This window comes from Trichosurus vulpecula, chromosome 5 (assembly GCF_011100635.1).
Source record: "Trichosurus vulpecula isolate mTriVul1 chromosome 5, mTriVul1.pri, whole genome shotgun sequence".
NCBI classification, from domain to species: domain Eukaryota; kingdom Metazoa; phylum Chordata; class Mammalia; order Diprotodontia; family Phalangeridae; genus Trichosurus; species Trichosurus vulpecula.
The window spans coordinates 255,718,670-255,742,658 of NC_050577.1; the positions used below are offsets into that span (position 1 = coordinate 255,718,670).

Genomic DNA, 23,989 nt, shown 5'->3' on the forward strand with positions numbered 1-23,989 from the left:
GTATTTGTAGCTACATGGTTGTCTTGGCTTTAGAAGATGAACACCCCTTGGGTGCGAGGACCATCATGGTATCTGTGCATTCCTGTAGCACACTGAAAATGTCTTAACAAACTGAATCACCAACTACTGAGTCATGAATACCACTGACAATCAAGGTACATATGTACAGTGGAAGAAATTTACAAGGAATCAAATTTGGTAAACTTGAGAATTGTTCAGTGGGAAGAGAACATATACACCAAGTGCTACGAATGCACGACCCAACCATGTTCTGTGCATCAGAAGTGACGAGTATAATTGTGAGCCAGACACCGGGTTTCCACAAATGAAACTGTTTTGCATTCAGTAGGTAACTAGGCAAAAATACAAAGTTATAGAAAAGCTATCTAGATTTCCTCCCAGGCCTTTTAGCATGAGGATAAAACGAAAATTTGACACTAGCTAAAAGAAACCACCATAGGGAAAACATGCCTACATATGCAAATATGTACACACACACACACACACACACACACACACACACACACACACCCAGAGAGAGAGAGAGAGAGAAAGGAAGCTGGTGAAACTGATGAGAAATCTTATATTCCACAGTTCTTGTCATAGCAAGCAAATGTGTACCTGTGTGTGAATGCTGATAAAATATACAAACTGGAGGTTTGGGGAGTGGTCACTGGGACCCTAGAGGCCCATAGCATAGGAGGAAGGAATAAGGGTTAACAGTCTGGAGTAAGATAAACCTTTCTAAACAGCTCACAATGAAAAAGTAGAAACATACTTCACACTAAAACCACACAAGTTTACAGTTCCACAAAATCCTCTTTACTCCCTTTGTTTCCTGGGTGGATGTGGTCACTGGTTGTCCCACACTGCAACTCTCCTCTCTAGTTCCTGTTGTGAGAATCACAATTCTCATAATGCTGGTTTTGCACTCTTCTTTGCCCGTCCCTTTGTTTTGTTTTTTTCTTTAACCTGGAAAATAAAAACTCTTTTGGAGATTGTGAGACTGAACACCCACAACACTATGAAAAATGACTGACCCAGATTATACAGCACTAATAGGACATCATCGCTTTTTGGTACCGCTGTTACCACTGGAAGATTTATTGAAGCTTCTGCTCATCTGGGGGAAGTGGACAGTTGGGGTTCTTTCTGTTGGGCCATATAATCCCAAATTCCTGGCTGCGGCTGATTTCCGAAGTGGCTTGACACTCGGGAATGGGCTAAAGACGGGTGCTTTTGGATAGCTGGCTTGGGGAGGCTTGACAGGGAGCTGTGGCTCAGGTCCATGCTGGTGGCAGGTCTGGTTAGCCCTGGGTTCTGTTTCAGCAGCACTCCCTTCATTTAGTTCCAAAGCTTCTAACTTCAACTGGACCTCTGCCACGTTTGCATTGGCATCTCTAAACACAGGCTCAGGAGATTGCCCATCAATTGTCCTATTCATGCTGTCTTCAGAGCTGCCACCATCTTTCCCAGACTTCTCTACACCGGTGGGGGGCACATCCTCTGCTGCTCCCAGGCTGGTGGTCTTACAGCCCTCATGCTGCTCTTCAATCAGCCCAATGGTGTCCCCACAGCCCAGATGGCTCTTGGTCCTGCTTATGTTCTTCCTATGAACACGGATGTGAGTACGCCAAGGAGAGTTGAGCTTGGTCTTAAGATCTTCATGGGGAACAGGAGACAGTTTGCCTCCTGTGTGACCAGGAATATGGATGACCGCATTTTTGGCAGCTCTGTTAGTTGTTTTCAATTTCTTTCCCAAAAGAAGGTGATTTATAACTGGAGAATGATTTACCTGAGATGGGAGGAGACTGGTCACTAGCCCTTTATCTGAAAGAAATGTTAAAAGTGCACGTGAAAAGTGCTAAAAACACAGAGAAATACTTTCATCTCAGAGAGGTTGGTTATAAACCACCAAAAAGACATTGTGTGAGAGCCCATCCACCCCTCTACTTAAAGCAAAATAAGGTGACTAAGAGCAAAATCATTAGATTATTCAACTAGAATTGACCCAATAGTTAGCAGATTTATTCAAAGCTGAACTTCACACACTCCATAGATCTGATCTCTTCCCTCCCATTGCTCATGCTCTGGCTCCTCACAGAATCCTAGATATAGGGCTGCAGGTAACCTTAGAACCTTAGCCATATAGTCCAGTCTCATTTTACTGACAAAACTGAAGCCAAGTGAGGATAAATGACCTGCCCGAAGATACACAGACAGTGGCAGAAGCAGGATTCAAAGCCAGGTCTGGCCTTCACTCCAACTTAGATGCTCTTTACACTCCACCATCTTGCCTCCTTTAATGGGACAGGGCAATCTATGGCATAAAAGCTTCTGACTCTTCATTTACTGATCTCAAGCTCATTCTTTGGCATACTAATCTTTTGTTTACAAGGAACCACCTAAATGGTAAAGTACCTAGAAACTGGGAGTTTTGTTGTTGTTGTTTTTTTTAAGCTAGCAAGAAACTGTGACAATAATGGAATAAGAGCTGTCAGAATTTTAAGAGAATGGAAAAATAAACACTATTTTTTTCCTTGATGTAAGAGCCAGAGGGATAAGAGATGTCATGGAAATGTATTGAAAATTCCATGTAATCACAGCCTCCCCAATCCTAGCCAAGACAAGTCATCCATACTACTCCTTCTGGGCCCTCATTCCACATCTGTCTCCTGCTGCCATCTTCCCATCCCTTTCTGCCACATATATCCCCTCCAGTCTCCCAGCGGTGGTAGCAGCAAGCCAAAGTAAGCAAGGGAAGAAGATCTATCTGTGAATATGGTACAATGCCCAATAGCAAGTATCTGGTGGTGAATGAGGGTGGACAAGAGGAAAGATACTTAACTGCACTAGCTACAACTTTCTTTGATATGGCAGTGACAAGTATCCTGATGGAGGCAATGGAAACAGAAGGGCCACAGGGGATTATGAAAGTCCAGTCCCTGGTCCCAGTTCTGCTGGGTTAGTCTAAATACAAGTTGTACTAACTACTTCCATGAGATTTGTTTCTAAATGTGATACAAGGAAGAAAATGCTGGATTTGAAATCAAAAGACTTGTGTTCAAATCCTACCTTTCCTACTTGGTACCTGTAAACCTTTGAGCAAACCAGTTTTCTATAAAACAAGACTAGCCAGCTCCCTTCCATCTCTAAATTCATGAATTAATTCCCTAGGATCCAGAGCATGAGCCAATGGGCTATTTATTAATTAACAGTAGCAACATGCCATAAGCCCAAGCACCCTACTTTTTGCTTGCTGATGATTTAAAATTGAGTCTATCTTTTCATGTTGTTTCTCATCAGTCCTCTATTTTAAGCAACAAAAATTCACTCTCTGTTCAAAATCAGTCACAGTTCTCTAAAGAATATGGTAAATGCATGTCTTGGTTTAGTTTTGAGAAAATATCATTTCCATTAAGCTATTTGATCAGAATCAACCTACTAGCTAGCAGCATTTATTAAGCCTTCAACCATATTGATGATTGGGATTATGGAAAATCAAAAAACATTTAACAATCCTTGGAAAAGAGTGTCACAAAATTGTACCAGAAACATGTCACCCTTCGGACACCAAGATACTACTGACCTACCACAGTAGGGCACGTGTCTGAATGGTTTTTCCAGCAGAGGTGATGGCTTTGTACTGAACTGCCTACTCTCTCTCACCAGTTTCCCATGTGATTAGGAGTAGAGTAGGAGAAAAGTCAACTGAGGTCACAGAATCTATAAATCCATGACTTTGTCATCCAAAGCACCCTGCTCTAATCAAGAGAGTTCACTAGACTCCAGAGCATTTTACTTTTTCATTGTCATGGTATGTCTTTTTAAAGGGTGCAAGTAGTGGAAAGTTTAGTAGTGAGTTTATTACATAAATGACTGGTGTGTGATTTGATTTACTGCTGTTAATTTCATTAAATTTGATTTTCAGGGGCAATACACCTAAAAAATCAAAGGACTCAAGTCCAAGGATGGAAGAGATTTACACTTATCAGAATCAGCAAACCCATTTCCACAAGCCCAGTGATCAAAGGCATGTTTAAATACCATTGGTTAAGTGGTCCTTGGAATTTAACAAGACTCCAAGATCTTTTTCTTCTTTGGAGCCTGATAAAACAAGATAAAAATTATGTGCTCAGCATGTGGTTTCTTCCACAGGACTACAGCAGTTGTACTGCCATTGGCCAGATGACCAAAGGCTCTTTGCTTCACTTATTCACAGTGGTTTGGATCATGGAAAACTGATTCAAGCAAAACTTCACATTACCTGCCCTGATGTACACCTGGTGAACCTGCTGCTGCTGCTTCTTTTTAATTCGGGAATATTGCCGCTTTAGGGCATTGATGTCTGTTGTCATGCGCTCCATCATCATGCTGTTAAAGGCAGCATGGTACTCGCTGCGACAGGAATCAATTGCTCCTGGGCTCAGCTCAGCAATGTTATTAGAGCCCAGACTCTGTTCTTCACTTGGATCTATAATCAGGAAAAACAAAAAGAGAGACAAAGGAAAAGGAGTTGGTATGGGGAGTGGGATATAGGCAGTCAATAGGAATAAAATGCTGCATGATCCTTAGAAAAGGAAGAGGAAGAGGAGGAGAAGGAAGAAGAAAAGAAGAACAAAAAGGAGGAGGAGGAGGAATGAATTTACTTAGCATTTATTTGGTGTGACTCAGAAAACACTTTGCTTCATTTCCTCCTGATGTAAATGACTAGCTTGGAAGCATCGTATAAACACACAAACTCTGCCAATGTATTCTTTTTGGGGGGTATCATTCTTTCTTTGAATGTCAGGTATGAGGTAGAATGCTCGAGTGAATCCTAGCATCAAGATCATAGAGTAATAGAATAATAATCCTAAAATAACCTGAGAAGTCATCAGTTCCATGCCCCTCATTTTACAGAGAGAGAAACTGAGACCACGAGAAGTAAATAATTGCAAAAATAAATACTAATATTTATAGAGCAGTCCAAGGCTTGCAGGACACTTTACAAACATTCTCTCATTGGATCCTGTTAGAAACATGCTTGGCGCAGAGGTTTAGGTATCAAGGACGATTTATTGTTGAGGAATCCAAAGGAATCAGAAAACTTTTCTGGCCAGAAGCAGACTCCACTCTTTTTTAGGAAGAGGGAGTGCAGCATACCAAAGCGAGATCAGCTTTATAATCCTTTATATTGCGCCCTTTATAATCCGGCGCAATTCCTCCCCTCTCCCTTCGGGGTTACACTCTTCCTTGTATGTTCCCCTTTCATATGTTTTAGCATGTCCACCCCCCCCCGCCTTCATACATCCCATGTTCAGTCAATGAGGCTCTAAGTTTATGCGGGGTGTGTCTGCTTACATTCATGAGCTCCATTAAGCATTCGCAATCGTGATTTAACCCTATCCTGTCCTGTCGTTGGCCCTGACTGTTCTCTGGCTGGTTTAAACAGGTTCTGCCGATATCCTGGACTTGGGGTCTTCTCCAAACCACAGTTGTTTTCTGATTGTCTGGGCCCATCTGCCTTGGTTAGTTTTTCACTCCCTTCTTTGTTCAAGCTGACAATTAATTATTCTGTGGAAACCTAACTTTTACCAATCTCTCACAATCCTCACCCTGGGAGGTAGATGCTATTATTATCCCCAAATTACAGATGAGGAAACTAAGATAGATGCTAAACGTAAATAATGACTTAAGGTTTACAAAGCACTTTACAAGTACCTCATTTGATTGTCACGACACCCTGGGAGGAAGGGCCTCTTATTATCTGCATTTTACAGATCAGGAAACTGAAGCAGACTGGAGTTATATGGCTTGACCAGAATCACATAGCTAGTAAGTGTCTGAGGCAGAATTTGAACTCAGTTCTTTTTCTACTGCAAGACCAGCACCTCATTACCCTATCATAGCTTCATAGTCTTAGAACTTAGAAGAGGTATAAATTAAAAAAAAAGAACTAGAAGGGGTGTCAGAAGTCATCCTACCCATCCTCTCATTTTATAGATGAGGAAAGCGAGTCTCAAAGAAATTGTCACTTGCCCAGGGTCCCATAGCTAGTAAGTATCTGAAGCAAGATTTGAACCAGGTCTTCCTGACTCCATGTATAGCGTTCTATTCATTATACCATGCTTCCTCTTAAGCAGACATGGGTTCAAATCCTAGGTCCAGCACTTACCTTTTATGTGACTATGTTTCCCTATCTAGAATGGGAATAACATTTACACCACATATCACAGGATTGTTATAAATGAAGCATTCGGTCACCTTAAAGCACTACACAAATACAAGTTAATTCTATTGATAACCAACTATTTAGGGTTTCTATGATCTATATGGGAAATATGACTCAGAGTTCAAATCCTTATTCAGTATTCAATGTGAGAAAAGCCAATAGGCTAGTTTAGAATGCAGGATGATCCTCAAAAGGTTAACAAACCATGGGGCTTGGACAGTCATCATGTACTTATTTCTTTAAAAGTATTTTTTCTTTTTTAAAAATGTTTTAGTTTTAGTTTCTTCAATTACAAGTATAAACACTTTCTAACATTCATTTTTAATAATTTTTTGAGTTTCAAATTCTCTCTTCCTTACTCCCATCCCCCTTCCTTTAGAAGGCAAGCAGTTTGATATAGACTGTACGTGTGCAGCCATGCAAAACATATTTTCATATTAGCCATGTTGCAAAAGAGAACACAGACTGCATCCCTTCCAAAAAAAAAAGCCCAAGAAAAACGAAGTTTTAAAAGCATGCTTTGATCTGTATTCAAACTCCATCAATTCTTTCTCTGGAGATAGATAGCATTTTTCAGTCCTTCAGAATTGGCTTGTATCATTGTTTTACTGAGAATAGCTAAGTCACTCATAGCCAATCATTGTATAATATTGCTATTACTGAGTACAGAGATCTCCTGGCTCTGGTCACTTTACTTTGCATTAGTTCATATAAATCTTCCCAGGTTTTTCTGAAACTATCCTGCTTATCCATTCTAATTTCACAATAGTATTCCATCACAATCACATACCACAACTTGTTCAGCCATTCCCCAATTGACGGGCATTCTCTCAATTTCTGACTCTTTGCCACCCCAAAAAAAGATCTGCAATAAATATTTTTGTACATATAGATCCTTTTCTTTCGGGGGGATTATAGACATAGTAGTGGTATTTCTGGGTCAATAGGTATGCCCTTTGGGCATAGTTCCAAATTGCTCTACCAGAATAGTTGGATCAGTTCACAACTCCACCAAGAGTACATTGGTGTTCCAGTCTTCCCACATCCCCTCCAACATTTGTCATTTTCCTTTTCCGTCATGTTAGCCAATCAGATAAGTGTGAGGTGGTACTTCAGAGTTGTCTTAACTTTTCTTTATGTGCTGATTTATTTAAAATAATTAAGTCAGAATTTGTGGAGTGCTTCCTAGTTTACAAGTGCTTTATGGAGTTTCTCTCATTTTATCAAGCCCCGCAAAAAAAAAAAAATCCTGGGAAACAAACATCATTATCCCCACTTTACAGCTGAGAAAACTGAGGTCCAATCTAAGGACAAATACACATGCACACACACATGCATGCACACACACATGCACACGCATACACTCACACACATGCACACATACACATGCACACACAAGTGTGCACGTGCACACACACACACACACACACACACACGCACAGGTAGTAAGTAGTATGGTCAGAAATGAAACCAAGCACTTCTTCAAGCATCTTAGAACTTATTCAATAAAACCGCTTAATAATTAAAGCCAGCATGTGGTTTCAAATCCCAGGTCCAGATTGCCTATGGTCAGAAATCAAACCAAGCACCTCTGACTCCAAATCCAGAACTCTTGCCATATTATAGGGAAATATACAATGACAGAAATGTAATTCCTATGGAGCACTGAGAGAATAAAGGGCTTTATTTTACCACATCCTAAAAAATTAGCTTTTCTTCCCCTAAATATCTAAAATGTGGGTGAGAGAGTGTGCTACAATGAAAGAATGTCCAAGCACCTGAGTTCAAATCCCATCTCTTCAACTTATTGTATATGTCACCTTCATCAAATCACCTAATTTCTCTGGGACTCAGTATCCTCATCTATAAAATGAGGGGATCGGGCAAGACGAGCTCTAAGCTCTCCTCCAGCTCTAAATCTATGATTCTGAGATAAAAGGGAAATGACTGCAAGTCATATCATGAGTCTACAACAGATCACAAAACTAACTCAGAGGCAAGATAAAACACATAGTGGTATGGCCCATAATTGTACAGACATTTACGAGATGCGGTTTTCCTTAAAAATAGAATATGTGATAAATTTTACATTTGCTTTGGGCTGACAATTTCATCACCCTGAAGATAGAGGAATCAATGTGGAGAACTGTGCTAATGGGTGATATGGTTGGGAAAGTGACCAGGTCATTCTGGAGTTTTTAATGGCCAAAGAAGAACATAGCTGGTCATGCATCCTGCCTTCTATATGAAGAGTCTCATATTCTGTGATACAGAACTATACAGGAATATTCATAGTCACCATCGATATTGTGACACTTGCCTTACTGATATAGCTTCTAATCCACCTAGCTACCATCTCATCTTTCTCCCCTTCTCTGCTAAACTTTTTTCTTTATTTTTAATTTATAGAATAAAACAAACATTTCCATAACATAGTACAATAAAAAAAGATGATTGCATATGAAACTGCAAATCTACTACGAACAACTTGCTATTCCTTTCAAATATACACCAAAATTATCATGTAAGTTCCTTTTTTTTCTTCCTCTCCCTCCCCAGATGGTTTAGACACAAATACACACACACATACACACACAGATACACACACACACACACACACACACACACATAAACTTGTTCTGTACATATATCTATTTATCCGTTTTTTTTCTTTGGACGCAGATCTCTGGATGTATCTTTATATGTCCTTTATAGTTAATTTGGGTATTTATAATAGTCAAAATAACTTATTTGCTCAAAGTCACTCTTAAAACAATATTGCTGTTGTTATAGACAATATTTTCTTGGTTCTGCTCATTCTACTCTTCATTATTTTGTGCAAGTCTTTCTATGTTTTTCGAAAATAATTGAGCTCATCATTTCTTCTAGCACAGTAGTATTCCATCACAACCACATACCACAACTTATTTAACCATTCCCCAATTGATGGGCATCCCTGCAATTTGTAGTTCTTTGCTACCACAAAGAGAGCTGCTAGAAACATTTTAGAACATATAGGTTCTTTTCCTTTTCCCCTAATCATCTTTGGAAATACACCAAGTAGTGGTATTGCTGGGTCAAAGGGTACAGGTAGTTTAGCTCTGCTAAACTTCTTATTTTTTTTAATTTAATATCTTATTTTTACCCCAATTACATGTAAAAACAATTTTAACAATCATTTAAAAAAATTTTGAGTTCCAAATTCTTTCCTTTCCTCCTCTCCACCCCTCATTGAGAAGGCAAGCAATTTGATATAGGTTCAGTCATGAAAACCATATTTCCATCTTAGTCATGTTGTGACAGAAAACACACAAAAAACCCCAAGAAAAATAAAGATAGTAAAGAAAAAGTATGTTTCAATTTGCTTTCAGGCTCCATCAGTTCTTTCTCTGCAGATGGATCACCATTTTTCATCATAAGTCCTGAAGAACTGTCTTGGATCACTATATTGCTGAGAATAGCTAAGTCATTCCCAGTTGTTCATTGTAAAATATTGCTGTTACTGTGTACAATGTTCTCTTGTTCTGCTCACATAACTCTGTATTAATTCATGCAAGTTTTTTCCAGGTTTTTCTGAGAGCATCCTGTTTGTTATTTTTTAATAGCACAATAGTATTTCATCATAATCATATACAACAATTTGTTCAGCCATTCCCCAATTGGTGGACATTCCCCTTAATTTCCAATTCTTTGCCACCTCTAAAAGAGCTGCTATAAATATTTTGTATATATAGATCTTTTTCCTATTTGTTTTTTATTTCTTTGGGATACAGACCTAGTAGTGGTATTGCTAGGTCAAAAGGTATGCATGGTTTTATAGCCCTTTGGGTATCATGCCAAACTGCTTTATAGATTCACCAGTGTCTCAATTTTCCCATATCCTTTTCAACATTTGTCATTTTCCTTTTCTGTCATATCAGCCAATGTTATTGGTGTGGAGTGGTAGCTCATAGTTGTTTTAATTTGCAGTCTGCTAAATTTCTTAACAAAAATTATCTATAAAAACAACTAGTGCAGTGTTGTTACCACCTTGTTAAATTTGAGCTTCAGGTATTCTTAAAAAAAAAAGCTAAGAGAAATTTGCAGTTTCTTATACAAGAAACTTTCTTGGGTTTTTTTGTATATTGAAATATTTATGTTGATGATTGTTAAAGTCACATTAAAAATGAAAATCTTAAATAGTTGCCTATGCTTGATGTCTCCATTTCTTCCCTACTGACTCTTTACTCAAACCTTTGCAGTCAGGCTTTAAAGTGACCCAAATTGTCAAACTCTTGGATTATAGTCTTTTTCTTTTCAGTGCTCATCTTCCTCAGCCTCATTGCAGCTCTTGACACTAATTTAACAAGTATTTTTCATTGTGAACTTAACAATCATCATTGAAAGTGTGTTTCAGGATGCAAAGAAAAGGAAAGAAGACTGTAAAACCTTTCAGTATCTTCTTCCCTTTCTCATTAGGATAATTCATAATTGTAAAATATACATACATAATTGTAATTGTCAATTACAGCATATTGTTGTCAGTAGAAAGCTGGTCTCACAGTCAGGAAGAACTAGGTTTAATGTCTGCCTGGGATATATTACTAGCTGTATGACCTTGAGCAAGTCACTCTTGGTCCCCCAGGCCAACTTTTTAAGACTCTTAGTTGTTAAGCAGGTATTGATCTGCATTGATAGAGGGAGCTTCCTGAGAGTTCCCTGTGCCATCAAAGTCTGACTTAAAATCATCAGAACCTCATTTTTGAGAATCTCCTACCCTCTAAGAGATCATTCACATCCCAAAAGCAATAACCCCAATTCAACATAGCAGCAATTATATCCCAAAACCAGTAAGTCCATTTCATTACAACAGCAAAGAACTTTAAACACAATAACACAGCAGGGAGCCAAGTCATCTGTAACTTTCCCCTCTGCTGGTGCCTTCCCATAAGCATGCACTCACAAATTCTAGTTGTCTGCTTTCTTGAGCCCTCTTTCCCCAAAGTCCTGAGAGCCCTTGTGGTTCTGAGAGCTTAAGGCTACCCTCAGAGTATATATATATATATATATATATATATATATATATACCCTTTTTAGGGCCCGAGGGCTTCACACCTATCATGACCTAATCAGCAAAAGGGTGTGGGCCTTCCTACAAACAAGTCTCTCCTAATCAAGCTTCCCTTAACTAGCTCCAGCTGAGACCTATTAATGGGATTAATGGTCAGGGAAGATCTTTAATCACATTAACACCACAGAAGCAGAGGTATGCTGGAGTGAATTGGTACAGGAGCTACTTGTTAAATTTTTCAGTGGGAGCATTTTTGGGTCAGAAATTAACAAATGCTACAAATCAGGGCTTGATTTATTGCTTTATTAATTGTCTAGACTTAAGAAAATGATGGAAAAAATGTTAATAATACAGATTAAACTTAAAAGTTGGTGTATGTACTTTTTTTCCTTGGAGAGACAATTGTCATACTCTTACCAGCACACCACTGATCAGGAGGGGCACAGGAAAACTTTTTTTTTTAAGATTAAGGAGATCTGACCATATTCAGAAGTTAAAATATTAGATTCAGAGTCAGGAAGACTGAGTTCAAATTCTACCTCAGACACTTGCTAGCTATATAACCCTGGACAAGAAATCATTTAAATCTCCCTAAGCCTCATTCTTTTCATCTGCAAAATGGATAATAGTACCTCTCTCCCAGGATTGCTGTTAGGATCAAATGAGATACCACTTATCCTGCGCTCTGCAAACTTTAAAGTGCTGTATAAGTGCTAGCTATTATTATAATATTATGCTATTATATATGTACTATATATTATATAATTATATATATAATATTATTATACTAACATAATATAATTATAATAACATGGCATAATATATTAATATAATTATAACAATATATTTCATCATATAGAATATTTTATCATTATATGATATACCATAATTGCTATAACATATAATCTATAACATTAATTCGTTTCAGCAGAGAAGTGTGCCAGATTTGAAGTCAGAGGACCCAGGTTCTAATCCTGTCTTTGGTACTTACCATCTGTGTGGTGTCTGGTATATCACTTAGAGGTCTTAGCACAATGCCTGGCACGTAGCAATCACGATATAAATGTTGAGAATCATCATCATCATCACCATTATTATTACTCTCAGTTTACTCATGCAGGGGGGATAGGCCAGACCCTAGGAATGTGACTGGAGTTTCACAGAGAATGTAAACTACCTTGAATAAATGTAAACAGCAAAAGAAGCTCCAACTACCCCACAGGAACACTTGCACGTGACACTAGGCTATCCTTGGTTATGTGCCTTCTTGGTTCTGTTTCTATGTAATACCTGGCCTGGCCTAGTATTAGTGTGAGGATCCATCATACCATTCCGTCCTCTTGCTGCCAAGGACTAGGTCTTGTGAGTAAACTCCCCCAAACAACCAATTAACCCAACAAACCCTAATAAACCTACATACATTTACTACCAAGTTGGCCCAGGCCCCTCTTTCTTCTGTATCTCAGTATTCTCTCAGAGGGTCTGTGTCCCTATAATTGGTATATCAAGGGAGAACAATCGACCCCCTTACATTTGGCCTTACAAATTGCTGTAGCTTCAGGATAGTCTACGCCCCTACAAATCTTGTGTCCTCACACACCTCACCTGTAAAATGATGAACTCTCAAGTAACCTTTCATCCCTAAACCAGCAATCTTATGTTGGTTGATAAAAAGAGTTAATGATAAATGAGACTGAAAGAGTCTGAGACAGAGGAGATACTTGGTGAAGAAAAGTTTTGGAGGACGTGGGAAAGGAGAGGACCAAGGATACAGGCAGGCAAATTGGCATCGTATTATGGCTGGTGCTTCTATGACTGGAGGAAAAGAGAAGAGAGGGTTATGGTCCTGAGAAAGGTTTTAGGAATGGGTTATGATGCCAAGAAAGCTCACATCAAATAATCTCAATCTCAGTGAAATGGAAAACTAAGGCTGTATGGGGGGAGTTGAAGGTGGAGAGAAGAGAGGTTTGCAATCGTCATTGTGGAGAATGGTTAGTGTAAATCAGCCTGCTTTGCAAGTACCATATTGTATTCATTATATACCTTTTTAATAAATCAAATTATACATAATCAAGCTGTGGTTGCACACATCATCATCTTTTCTGTTCCACTCTGTATATAGAAACACTTTTTTGGTGTTTAAGAAAAAATAAATTTTAAAAAGCCTAAAAAAAAACCAACAAAGAATTAGATCTAAGAAGGGCAGGATAGGAGGATGACTGAGCAGCAGTGAGGACTCAGCTGGGGTTATGTATTTTTATGCATTTTTAATGACTGTAATCTGTTCAGTTTCATCATTTCCTCTGATGATGTTCGGAAACCCTGGGAAATTTTCCCCATCCTCACTCAGCATCTCCCTCTCTCTGGAATATGCTACATCTGATCTCTTTAGATGACAAACATGCAAACTCTGAACAGGCAGAGATTCCCAGGAATAAGCCCCACACTGACAGAGAGCCTAGGGGAGAAAGCCCAGGATCCTCAGCCCTGCTCCTCTGAGCTGCACCTGGCCTCTGCCCCTCCATTCTCCCCTCATGGTCTTTCTGCTGTTTGAACAAGGATACGCCAGCTCCTTTCCTTTTGTCTGATCCTTCAACATAACCCTGCCTAACTGCACAGCCCTGGGCAGAGTAGCTGAGGCAAGCAGCCCCCACCTCACCCAAGCTGTTCTCTGTAGTCTCCGGGGAGGTTCCAACATGTTCTACACCACCTGTGTTCTTTCTCAACCTTTGCACCCCACTGAGCTCCCCTCCTTCCACACTGTGCAGACAGAATGCCAAGATTGCTGCTGATTTCACAAAGAACAAATCCAGCTCAGGGTAACTTCATTCCCTTTTCTAGTACAGTTATTTGGTTGGTATAGCAGGGAACTGGCAAAGACAGTATCTGGACTAGAGCAGAACATGCATCAAAGTCTTCTATGATGTCCTTGTACATAAGATGGAGAAATGTGGGTCCTCATGCTGGTAGGTGAATTTGCAGTGATTTGGACAACAGTATATACAAGGAAAGTTTAACTTGTCCCTGGGATTCCCCACCCCCTCCAGCTAGTTATCTACAAAAGAGAACAGAAGAGGCTTTATGTGGGAAAATTGGGGAACCCTAAGCTCCAGAGTATTTTAGTTACTAAGCAAATAACCATTATCCAGTTTATAGTAGAGCCTTCAGGAATGAAAATTACGAGGTCTTATACAATGCTCACAGTAAGATAGAGCAGAGTTTCCAGAGCCCCCAAACACAGTGCTGTTCGTGGGAAGTAGAGTGAAGGGAAAAGAACAAGCCCAAGGGTGTTTATTATCTAACTGAGAGGACTGTGCTTTTGTTCTAAAGACCTTGGCACCTGGGGCTGAGAATCTCCACCTGGGGAGGTCAGAGGCCTCATAGCCAAGACTGAAGGGAAGTTTTGGCTGGTTCCAGGCAAGGGTTTTGACATTTTCTGGGCTATAGCCTGCAACCTTTAAGCTAAAATAGCATAGTATAGTTTGCCCTTCCCTAAAGGAAAAGATAATCAAGAATGTTAGCTGAGCCAGAATCTCAAGACAGCAAAGAAATGTACAATGAGGCAGTATCCAGTGAGGAAGCACCTAACCAGAGTCTGATGGACACATGTCCAACAAGACAGCGACCAATGGAGCCACATCTGAGTAGCACTGAGCAGAAACTACAAGACCACCAGGGGGCAGCACAAAGTCACTACCATATTATCCCTGAGTTTCTTGTGCCCTTCTGTACATGTTCCCTACATACATCCATTTTGCCCACTGTGTATTTCTAGGAAAGTATGCCCAGATTTGTGGGAGAAATGATTGGATGGAGCTTTTCTTATCATACTAATTCATTAAATGTATTTACTTTGAACTATTTGTGGTACTCTGGCTGACCATTTAAGTTAAATACATTGGTGTAGGCTTGTGAACTATGGTTTTATGGGCCTGGGGGAGCCATTCCTGTCTTCCCCCAGAAGATCTTTGAATTGGGGGTTACCTCTGTCAAAGTAGGAGCAGATAGTCTCAAAAGAAGAAATATAAGCTAGGAAGAATCATATGAAATAATGTTCCAAATCATTAACCATTAGATGAATGTAAATTAAAGCACTCTGAGTTTTCATGGAACTAAGCTAGTCCACAGGATCAGCAAAGATGGAAGAAAGAAAGAAAGAAAGAAAGAAAGAAAGAAAGAAAGAAAGAAAGGAAGAAAGGAAGAAAGAAGAAAGAAAGAAAGAAAGAAAGAAAGAAAGAAAGAAAGAAAGAAAGAAAGAAAGAAAGAAAAAGAGAGAGAGAGAAAGAAAGGAAGGAAGGAAGGAAGGAAGGAAGGAAGAGAAAGAAAGAAAGAAAGAAAGAAAGAAAGAAAGAAAGAAGAAAGAAAGAAGAAAGAAAGAAAGAAGAAGAAGAAAAAGAAAGAAGGAAGGAAGAAAAAGAAAGAAAGGAAGGAAGAAAGGAAGGAAGGAAGGAAGGAAGGAAGGAAGGAAGGACTGAAGGGAAAGAAAGAAAGAGTCTTGCAGATAGTAGGTGACTAATAAATACTTGTTGATACATGTCTTGCACATAGTGGGTACTTGATAGTGCTTGAATTGAATATAGATGCTAAAGATAGATTCAAGATTCACACACATTCCAGAGGAAAACCAAACTTGGGCTTATCCTGAGCATATCATCACAGGAAGCTGAGAGAGTGAATCTCTGGGGTGAAGAGAAGACAAGAGCCTAGAGAGACAGGAACGTAGAACAGTGAGGACGCATGGCACCAAGGCTGGGGGAACCGCAGCAGTGGAAGGAGGAAGGGAAAGGAGATGAACAGGATTTACCCTCCATCCTTTTTCTTGCCACCAAAATCTTGCCTTTACCACACTTAATGAAAGGAAAGAAGCATGTATGACATGGGGGCGTGAGAAGGACAGCAGAAAGCAGTGGAGGAGAATAGGGAAGGAGAAGGGGAAGAGAATCATAAATGCTGACATTGTGGAAAGGAGAAAGGTTTCCATGACCTAAGTACAGCTCGTCCGCTTGATGGAAGGCTGCTTATAGGGAAGGAATATAGTAACATATTTAGTAAGTGACTAATAGATAAGCTGTGGACAGTAAGGTGGCACAGTGGATAGAGCACTGGGCTTGGAATCAGGAAGACTCCTCCTCCTGAGTTCAAATCTGGCCTCAGACACTTATTAGCTGTGTGACCCTGGGCAAGTCACTTAACCTGTTTGCCTCAGTTTCCTCATCTGTAAAAGGAAATGGAGAAAGAAATGGAAAACCACTCTAGGATCTTTGCCAAAAAAAAAAAACCTCAAATGGGGTCATGAAGAGTCAGACACATCTGAACAACACAGAGATAAGCTGTATGAGGAAGAAAAAAAATTGAGCTTCCCGACATCAGGATGGCAGACTCTTAAAATGTTGAACTCCCAGTCACTGAAAGGGTTTAAATAAGGGCTAGATAATCATCCATCAGAGAGGTCAAAGGAAAACATATTTTTCCCACTGAGAAAAGGCTTGACTAGGTAAGTTCTAACCTCCCTTCCAGCTTCAATATGGAAATGAAACTATGAAATAAATTTTATCTTGGATTCCTATTATTTGTAGTGCAAACAGATACTAAAATGTTACATGATTAAAGGCAAAGTATTCCAACACTTGTCAGTCATTCATTTCATAAATCTGTGCCCTTGTGGTAAACAGAATATTTAATATTGAGATTATGATGTGGTAAATTGAATATGAAATTAATGAGCTTTATTTTGATTATAAATTCCTGTGTTCTCTTTGGAAACTAACAAACTAAATAATAAGCGAACAGGAAACTAATTAGATTTTGGTTCAAAATGGACTCCATTCACACCTATCTTCCCTTCCTGTCCATCCTAACTCACCCCCTACCCACTCTCCTAGTCACTCAGGTCTCAACCCTGCAACTTTTGCCCCTCCTGTCTACTACCTCCCACCATATACTCCCTAAAAAAAAAGAAATGCAATATTTACCAAATTTTAAGACTATTTTACATTTGATTAAAATAGACTTGCCTTATAAATAATATCTTCTTTGTAGATATTGACTCATGTCATTGGGGACCAATGAAAATATTTTTAGGAACTTTTTTTAGGTAGCAATATGGACCAACTAAAGGAAACAATTATAGAAGCCGTATTCTGGTAAATGTTTAACAACCAGCTCTCAAAAAAAGTGTACACAGAACACATTTTTAAGGTGAATCTGCATTATTAGCATTTTCTTTATCATATTCTTAAGTCCAGGCAATCAACAAAACCATAAATCAAGTCCTCCTGATCTATATCATTTACCCATTTCCAAGGTGCAAATGCTCACACTAAAAATTTAACAATTGGCTCTCAGGAGCCATTTTGAGTTGTCTTCAATACAGCCCTGAACAGCAGGCTCATTTGATTGACTCGGAACATTATAATAATATAAAACAGATTAAGAAGAGATTCTAACTGTCTACCTTTAACTTGCTTTTGATACTTCTGTAGTTCTGGGGTCAGGAATCCAGTGAAAGGTCCAAGACATCCAACTGCATTGACAATAGCATCCTCATCATCTAGATCATTCTCTTCATCACTGTCTCTGTTTCTGCCAAGCCGCCTGTGAGAGAATTTAAAAAAAAAAAAGGAGTGGTTGATTTTTTAAAGAACATGTTCTTAACTGGTTGCCAATTTCCCCATACGAATCACGCTTGCAAATGTGTCTGATTGCTTTGGAAACTACATCAAGCCATCACAACTTGCTCTGATATTCTCTCTTGAATCTACATGGGAAGTCTATGGGAGAGGGGGTGGTTTCTGATTCTCCATGTGGTGTTATCCCTATAATATTGTCATTAATGAATGTTTCGCTAGTAATATTCAATTCAGTTCAACAAAGATTTATTAAGTGCCTGCAATATGCAATGCACTGTGTTAGTCATTATAGATACAAAGATAAAAAATCAAAAGTCCCCTACTTCGAGGAGAGCACATTCTATATGAAGGTAATAGCATCTTCAGTCCTTAAGAAAACACACTTACCCAGAAACTGAAGTGGGTTTGACTGTGGCTGGGAACGGAGTAATGTTGTAGGTGTATTTCTCCCTTAGCTCTGCCAATTGAGGGAAAGGGAACTGGGCCATGGAATAAACAGTCTGAAAGAGAGAAATGCTAGTTTGGCAACGTTATTTAATGTTATTTTTAAGTGGCTCTTCACTGGTCCTAGAGAGTTGTTGAATCTCTACAGAAGCTTTGCAAGAAGAGACACTTCCCCTCGTGTGAAGGGTGGGAAAAAATCATATTTTTGTAGGCATACAGTCATTTTCATAGGTCATTTTTCATGGGTAAGTGGTCATTTTTCATTTAAAGCCAGTTATTTTTCATAGGGAAGCAATCATTTTCATAGATTTAGAGCTGGAAAGTGTGGACTCAATCAGGACTCAAATTTACATCTCCTGGACCCCAGTGTTCTTTCCGTTACAATGTGCTGATGAAAAACAAGAGTTCACAAAGCCCTCAACAGTGCCCAGGCATCCCCCACAACATAGAAGATATCACTGCGCATCTGTGATATTCACTGCTTTTCTCTAATTTGGGCAAGAAGGATGGGGGGAGGGTGCAACTAAAAATAGACATAGAAGATCAGAGTTTTTGGTAAACATTAAGTCTGGTGGATGATCTTGTGATTGAGAAAATGCAGGGTTTGGGTTTTTTTCCAAACATGTCACCTTTTCCCAAAGCTGTGAATGAGTTTTGAGGGAAGTTGTTAATTGTTCATTTCAAAGGAGAAAAAAGTGTGAGAAACAAAAAAAAAGGTGGAAACCATGAGCTGTTAGTGAAATGTCTAAATATATATTTAAAGAAGCCACTTGTGTTTTTCTCCCCAGCCAGAGTACTGAATTCTCCATCACTGAAAGAGTTCGAGTAGGGGCTAGAGGAGATTGAAAAATTGAAAAATGTCACTATCTAGTAAGGACTGCCATTGATGTACCTTTTCTATTGGGATCTATCTATCTGTTTCAGCAATGATGACCATTAAAACCAAGTACCAAAATAAGGCAAATTCAGAACCAGACCGGTGTCAAACAAATATTTTTTTTCTTTTTGTTTTGGAGAGGTGAGGGCAGGGCAATTGGGGTTAAGTGACTTGCTCAATGTCACACAGCCAGTAAGTGTGTCACATGTCTGAGGCTGGATTTGAACTAAGGTCCTCCTGACTCCAGGGCCAGTGCTCCGCTCACTGCGCCACCTAGCTGCCCCCAAACAAACATTTTCAAAATTAATGAAGCATATTCAATCACATTACTTTCACAGAAAACTTTATATTGATGAGTGATAAAAAAAAGTTTAGAGATCATTGCTCTCACCAATCTCAACTTTTAATTATATTCCTTTTTTTCCTTTTCTGAGACCACTACCAATATCCAGGCAACCTATGCTAATGCTTCTTCCCTCAGCTTCTCCAGAAATTCATTTGGCAGAGTAATTCAACCCTACTGACCCCAAAGCTAGTCTTTGAGGCTAGACCTAACAATAGTCAAATGTCTCTGAGGTTTCAGAAAATCTGTCTGGATAGTACTAGAATGACACAGATGATTTATAAACAAGAAGGAGCATGGCATGGTGGAGAGTAGTGGACCCAGAGTCAAGAAAACCTGGCCTCACATCCCACCTCTGACACTTCCTCACTGTGTGACCAAAGATGAGGCATTGCAGCCTCTCAGAACTTTAGTTTCTTCATCCATAAAACGGAGATAACAATGCTTAGAGTGCCTACTTCATAGGGTTGTTCTCTCACAAATCAGACAAGATGTAAGGCACTTTGCAAAAAGCACCATGTAAATATCACGTATTATAATGTACTCTTTCCCCTCCCTTAAAGAATCACAGAAAATGGATCTCGGTGGCCATCTATTCCAAACCACACACAGAAATATGTGTGCTACAGCAGGGGTCTCTAAATCCGAAGTCTACCAACTCCCTAAGGGGTCCATGGATAGATTTCAGGGAGATCATGAACTTGGATGGGAAAAAAATACATCTTTATTTCAATATAATTGGTTTCCTCTATAATTCTATGTATTTGAAAATATGTCCTTAATAATAATAAATAAAATTTTATAGAAACATTTAATAATAATAAATATATGTATATATATAATCCCATGTTTTTAAATCCATTTAAAAATATCCTGAGAAAGAGTCCATTGGCTTCCCCAGACTGCCAAAGGAGTATATGACCCAAAAAAAGGGTTTGCTACACATTATCTTTAACAAGTTGTCTTTGCTTAAAGATCTCCAAAGAGAAGGAACCCACTACCTCCCAAGGCAGAACATTTAACCTTTGCATAGCTCTAATTGTTAGGAAGTTTTTCCTCATAGTAAGCTTAAATCTCCCTCTTCACAATTTTCATCAACTGCCCCTAGTTCTACCCTTTGAGGCCAAACGGAATAAACTAGAAAAGCATGGGGGAAAAGTTTCCACTTGGTAGCCTTTCAAGTACTTCGAAAGCAACTATCATGTTAGTTCTTTGTGCAAACTACTTTGAATAAATTCTCATGGACCATGGACTCCAGATCCTTCCCATTTTGGTTGCTCTCCTTGACTTAATCATATCAAAGTAAGTGACCTAACTGGATGTCAAAAAGGATTTCAAGATAAAAAAAAGAGTTATAGTAATGTTACCTTAATTTGTATAGTTTTTTATTGTTTACAAAGCATTTCTGAACATATGATGTCATTCAGTTTTTACAGTGGCCTTGTGATGTCACATCCATGCCTGGAGGGCAGAGTAAGTCAATATTATAACTGATCTTTGTTGATAAGAGGGGAAAAAAACTAGAAGGTGGAGGGCAGATGGCAAGAATTAGAACATTGAGGGCTTATATAAAGAGAATGCAAGGTGGTTGTCAGGGACTTGTGTTGCTCTGTAATGTAATGCTCCAGTTCTAGCCAGAAAATAAAACATGGCTACAATATTGCATCTACCGACTCCCTCAACACATGACTTAACCTTTCTAAACCCAGAGGATACAAAGGCTCTCCAGATAACTCTCCCAATTTCCATGCAGGACAACTCAACCAAAGACATCTGACAGACTAGAAAAAGACCAGCTCTGGGGAGGTTTCCTTTTTAATCAGCTCAGACCTTCTGGCTTCTTTATCACATCCCTTAAACTTTCAAGTCAGTTATAACGGTGGGATTAATTGATTTATCATCCTACCCCATTTAAACAATAAGATGGCCAATCAATAAATATCACTCACAGACCATAGACTAAGTATGAAAAGTCTTTGCAAACCATTTAATGAAAGGAAATTATACCAGACAGGAAATCTATTTCAAATGGCTGAGAAATATCCTCAGACTCTCTGGGTTAAGAATAAAAGCATGGAATTGGGGAGTTCCAGGAAGTGGTGAACCAGAAGAGAGAACAATCTAGATTTTCAACTGATGATCTAGGGGAGAAGCATACCAAAAGGGCCCAAGCCAATGCCATTATGGAATTACCTCCAACTTCTCAGGGTCATCCTCAGAACCCCTTGAGGAAAATTAAGCCTTTCTCAGGAACTCAAGACTCAAATTCTCACATAGAATGAGATAAGGATACTCAGAGCTTACATGGGCTATATGAGAAAACAAAGTATATGACTGAACCTAGAATGTTTGTAATACCTTGCATTTTTCAAAGTAATTCAAATATGTTGCCTCAGTTTCTCTCAGAATCATTCTTTCAGAAGCATGTCTCAGAAAATAAGACAGAGAAGTTTTTAATGGTTTGCCCATGGCCATATCCAAGACCACAAGCTGGATCTCTTAATTCCTGACCCAGTATTTTTCCATTACGCCACATCCTCTCTAATATGTTGTCTCCTTATTAACTTATCCTATATCTACTGCCTCTGAAGCTTGTATCATAGTATTTACTCTGAACGTTCTCATTTCTTTCATGTTTGTCTAAGACTGGACAGTATCTCTATGTTTTAAATATTCTTTGGTATAGCCCAACAGCCACAAGGCAGATAGCTTTTGAAAAAAAAAAAGAATAAAAATCTACTAAATGCTTCCCAATTTGGAAAACATTTTCTTTCCCAAAGGTTATGAGTTCTTTTATATCTTGAGAATATAAAAGTGATCGAATCCTGGTATTTTATGACTGTTTGTGTCAACTCCTTCCTGTGAAGTGGTACTAGCCAGCGTTCTAGATTTTACCAATTATCTCAGAGCCAAAGTATCATTGAATCTTGGAGTGGAGCAATATCTCAGAGATCGCCTAGTCCAACTTCACTCCCAATGCAGAGATTCCTGCCAAAGCACCACCAATAAATGCCTAGCCTGCCTCTACCTCAACACTGATGAATAGAGCTCGCTACTTTGTAAAGCATCCTGTTCTCTTGTTAGACAACTCTCATTTTTAATTTCTCTCTGTCATTTGGAATTCTGCCTCCTGGGGCCAAAGACAAGTACAATCCTATTTCTCACATTCCAGCCCTCCAAATAGCTGAAGCTGCAATCTGCATTCCCAAAAATTATCTTTCTTCCAGAGCGAACACCATCAATTCCCTTGACTATTCCTCATATAAATTTCAGACCACTTCACTATGCTAGGTACCCTGCTTTGGTTGCTCTCTAGCATGTTAACATCTTTCTAAAACATGGCATAAAGAATTGTATATAATACTCCTGGTGTGGTATAAACATCGTTTAGTACAGCATGACAATTCCCTCCCTTAAGACATCATATTTCTATTTGGACTGGACCTCTGATTTCAATTGGAAAGAAACTCCCTCTATCCACACAGATCAGCAACTGTTCTGTGACTTAAAGAATTTCTTGGGACACTGGAAGGTTAAGCAATTTGCCCAGGTTCATATATCCAGCATGTATCAAAGGCACGACCAACCCAAGTCTTCCTGATTCTGAGGCTGGCTTTCTAGCAGCTATACTGGGAAAGTCATTTAAACTCTGCTTGCCTCAGTTTCCTTATCTGTAAAATGGAGATAATAATAATAGCACCTATTTCCCAGAGTTGTTGTGAGGATCAAATGAGTTAAAAATTGTAACACACTTGGCATAATGCCTGGTACACAGAAGGTACTATATATATGTTAAGTTATTATTATTATTATACCACACTGTCACTCAGATGTACACAAATGATCAGTAACACAAGCATATTCCACCAAATGCAATTAGCTGGTTTCACAAAAATACATTATTATCTCCCTGAGATATCTCCAACTCAACATGTCCAAATTAGTACTCATTATTAGCCCAGCCTACCCCAAAGCTACCCCTCTTCCAAGTTTCCCTATTACCATCAAAGGCACCACCATCTTTGTGATCACCCAGGTTCTCAGTATTACCCTAGACTCCTTCCTTTCCCTCACCCCAAATGTCTAAGCAGTTGTCCATTGTGTTGATTCTACCACCACCACATCCTTCCCATCTGACCCTTTCTCATTATTGACATAGTCACCACTTCAGAACAGGTTCTCATACCCTCTCTCCTGGACTATTGCAATCATTTCTTAATTGGTCTCCCTGCTTCATTGGTCTTAATTGGTCTCTCCTGCTCTAATCCATCCTCTATACAGCCACCAAAGTGGTTTTCCTAAAGCACAGGTCTGATCATGTCACCATTCCTCAACTCTTTAAATAAACTCCAGTGACCACTACAGGTCTGTGCCCCAAAGAGATTTTTAAAAAAGGAAAAGGATCTATATGTACAAAAATATTTATAGCAGC

General features: G+C 39.1%; 1 protein-coding gene across 1 annotated transcript in view; it reads right to left on the reverse strand.

Moving 5' to 3' along the window:
- Window positions 1–551: 551 nt before the first annotated feature.
- The window catches only part of TBC1D30 (TBC1 domain family member 30), a 115,930-nt gene continuing 92,492 nt past the window's right edge, over window positions 552–23,989 (reverse strand). Inside the window, 5 exon segments of the mRNA XM_036761646.1 lie at window positions 552–1,830; window positions 4,048–4,107; window positions 4,268–4,474; window positions 17,719–17,858; window positions 18,281–18,393. Of these exon segments, the coding sequence (XP_036617541.1) occupies window positions 1,067–1,830; window positions 4,048–4,107; window positions 4,268–4,474; window positions 17,719–17,858; window positions 18,281–18,393 (1,284 nt within the window). The 3' untranslated portion in view covers window positions 552–1,066.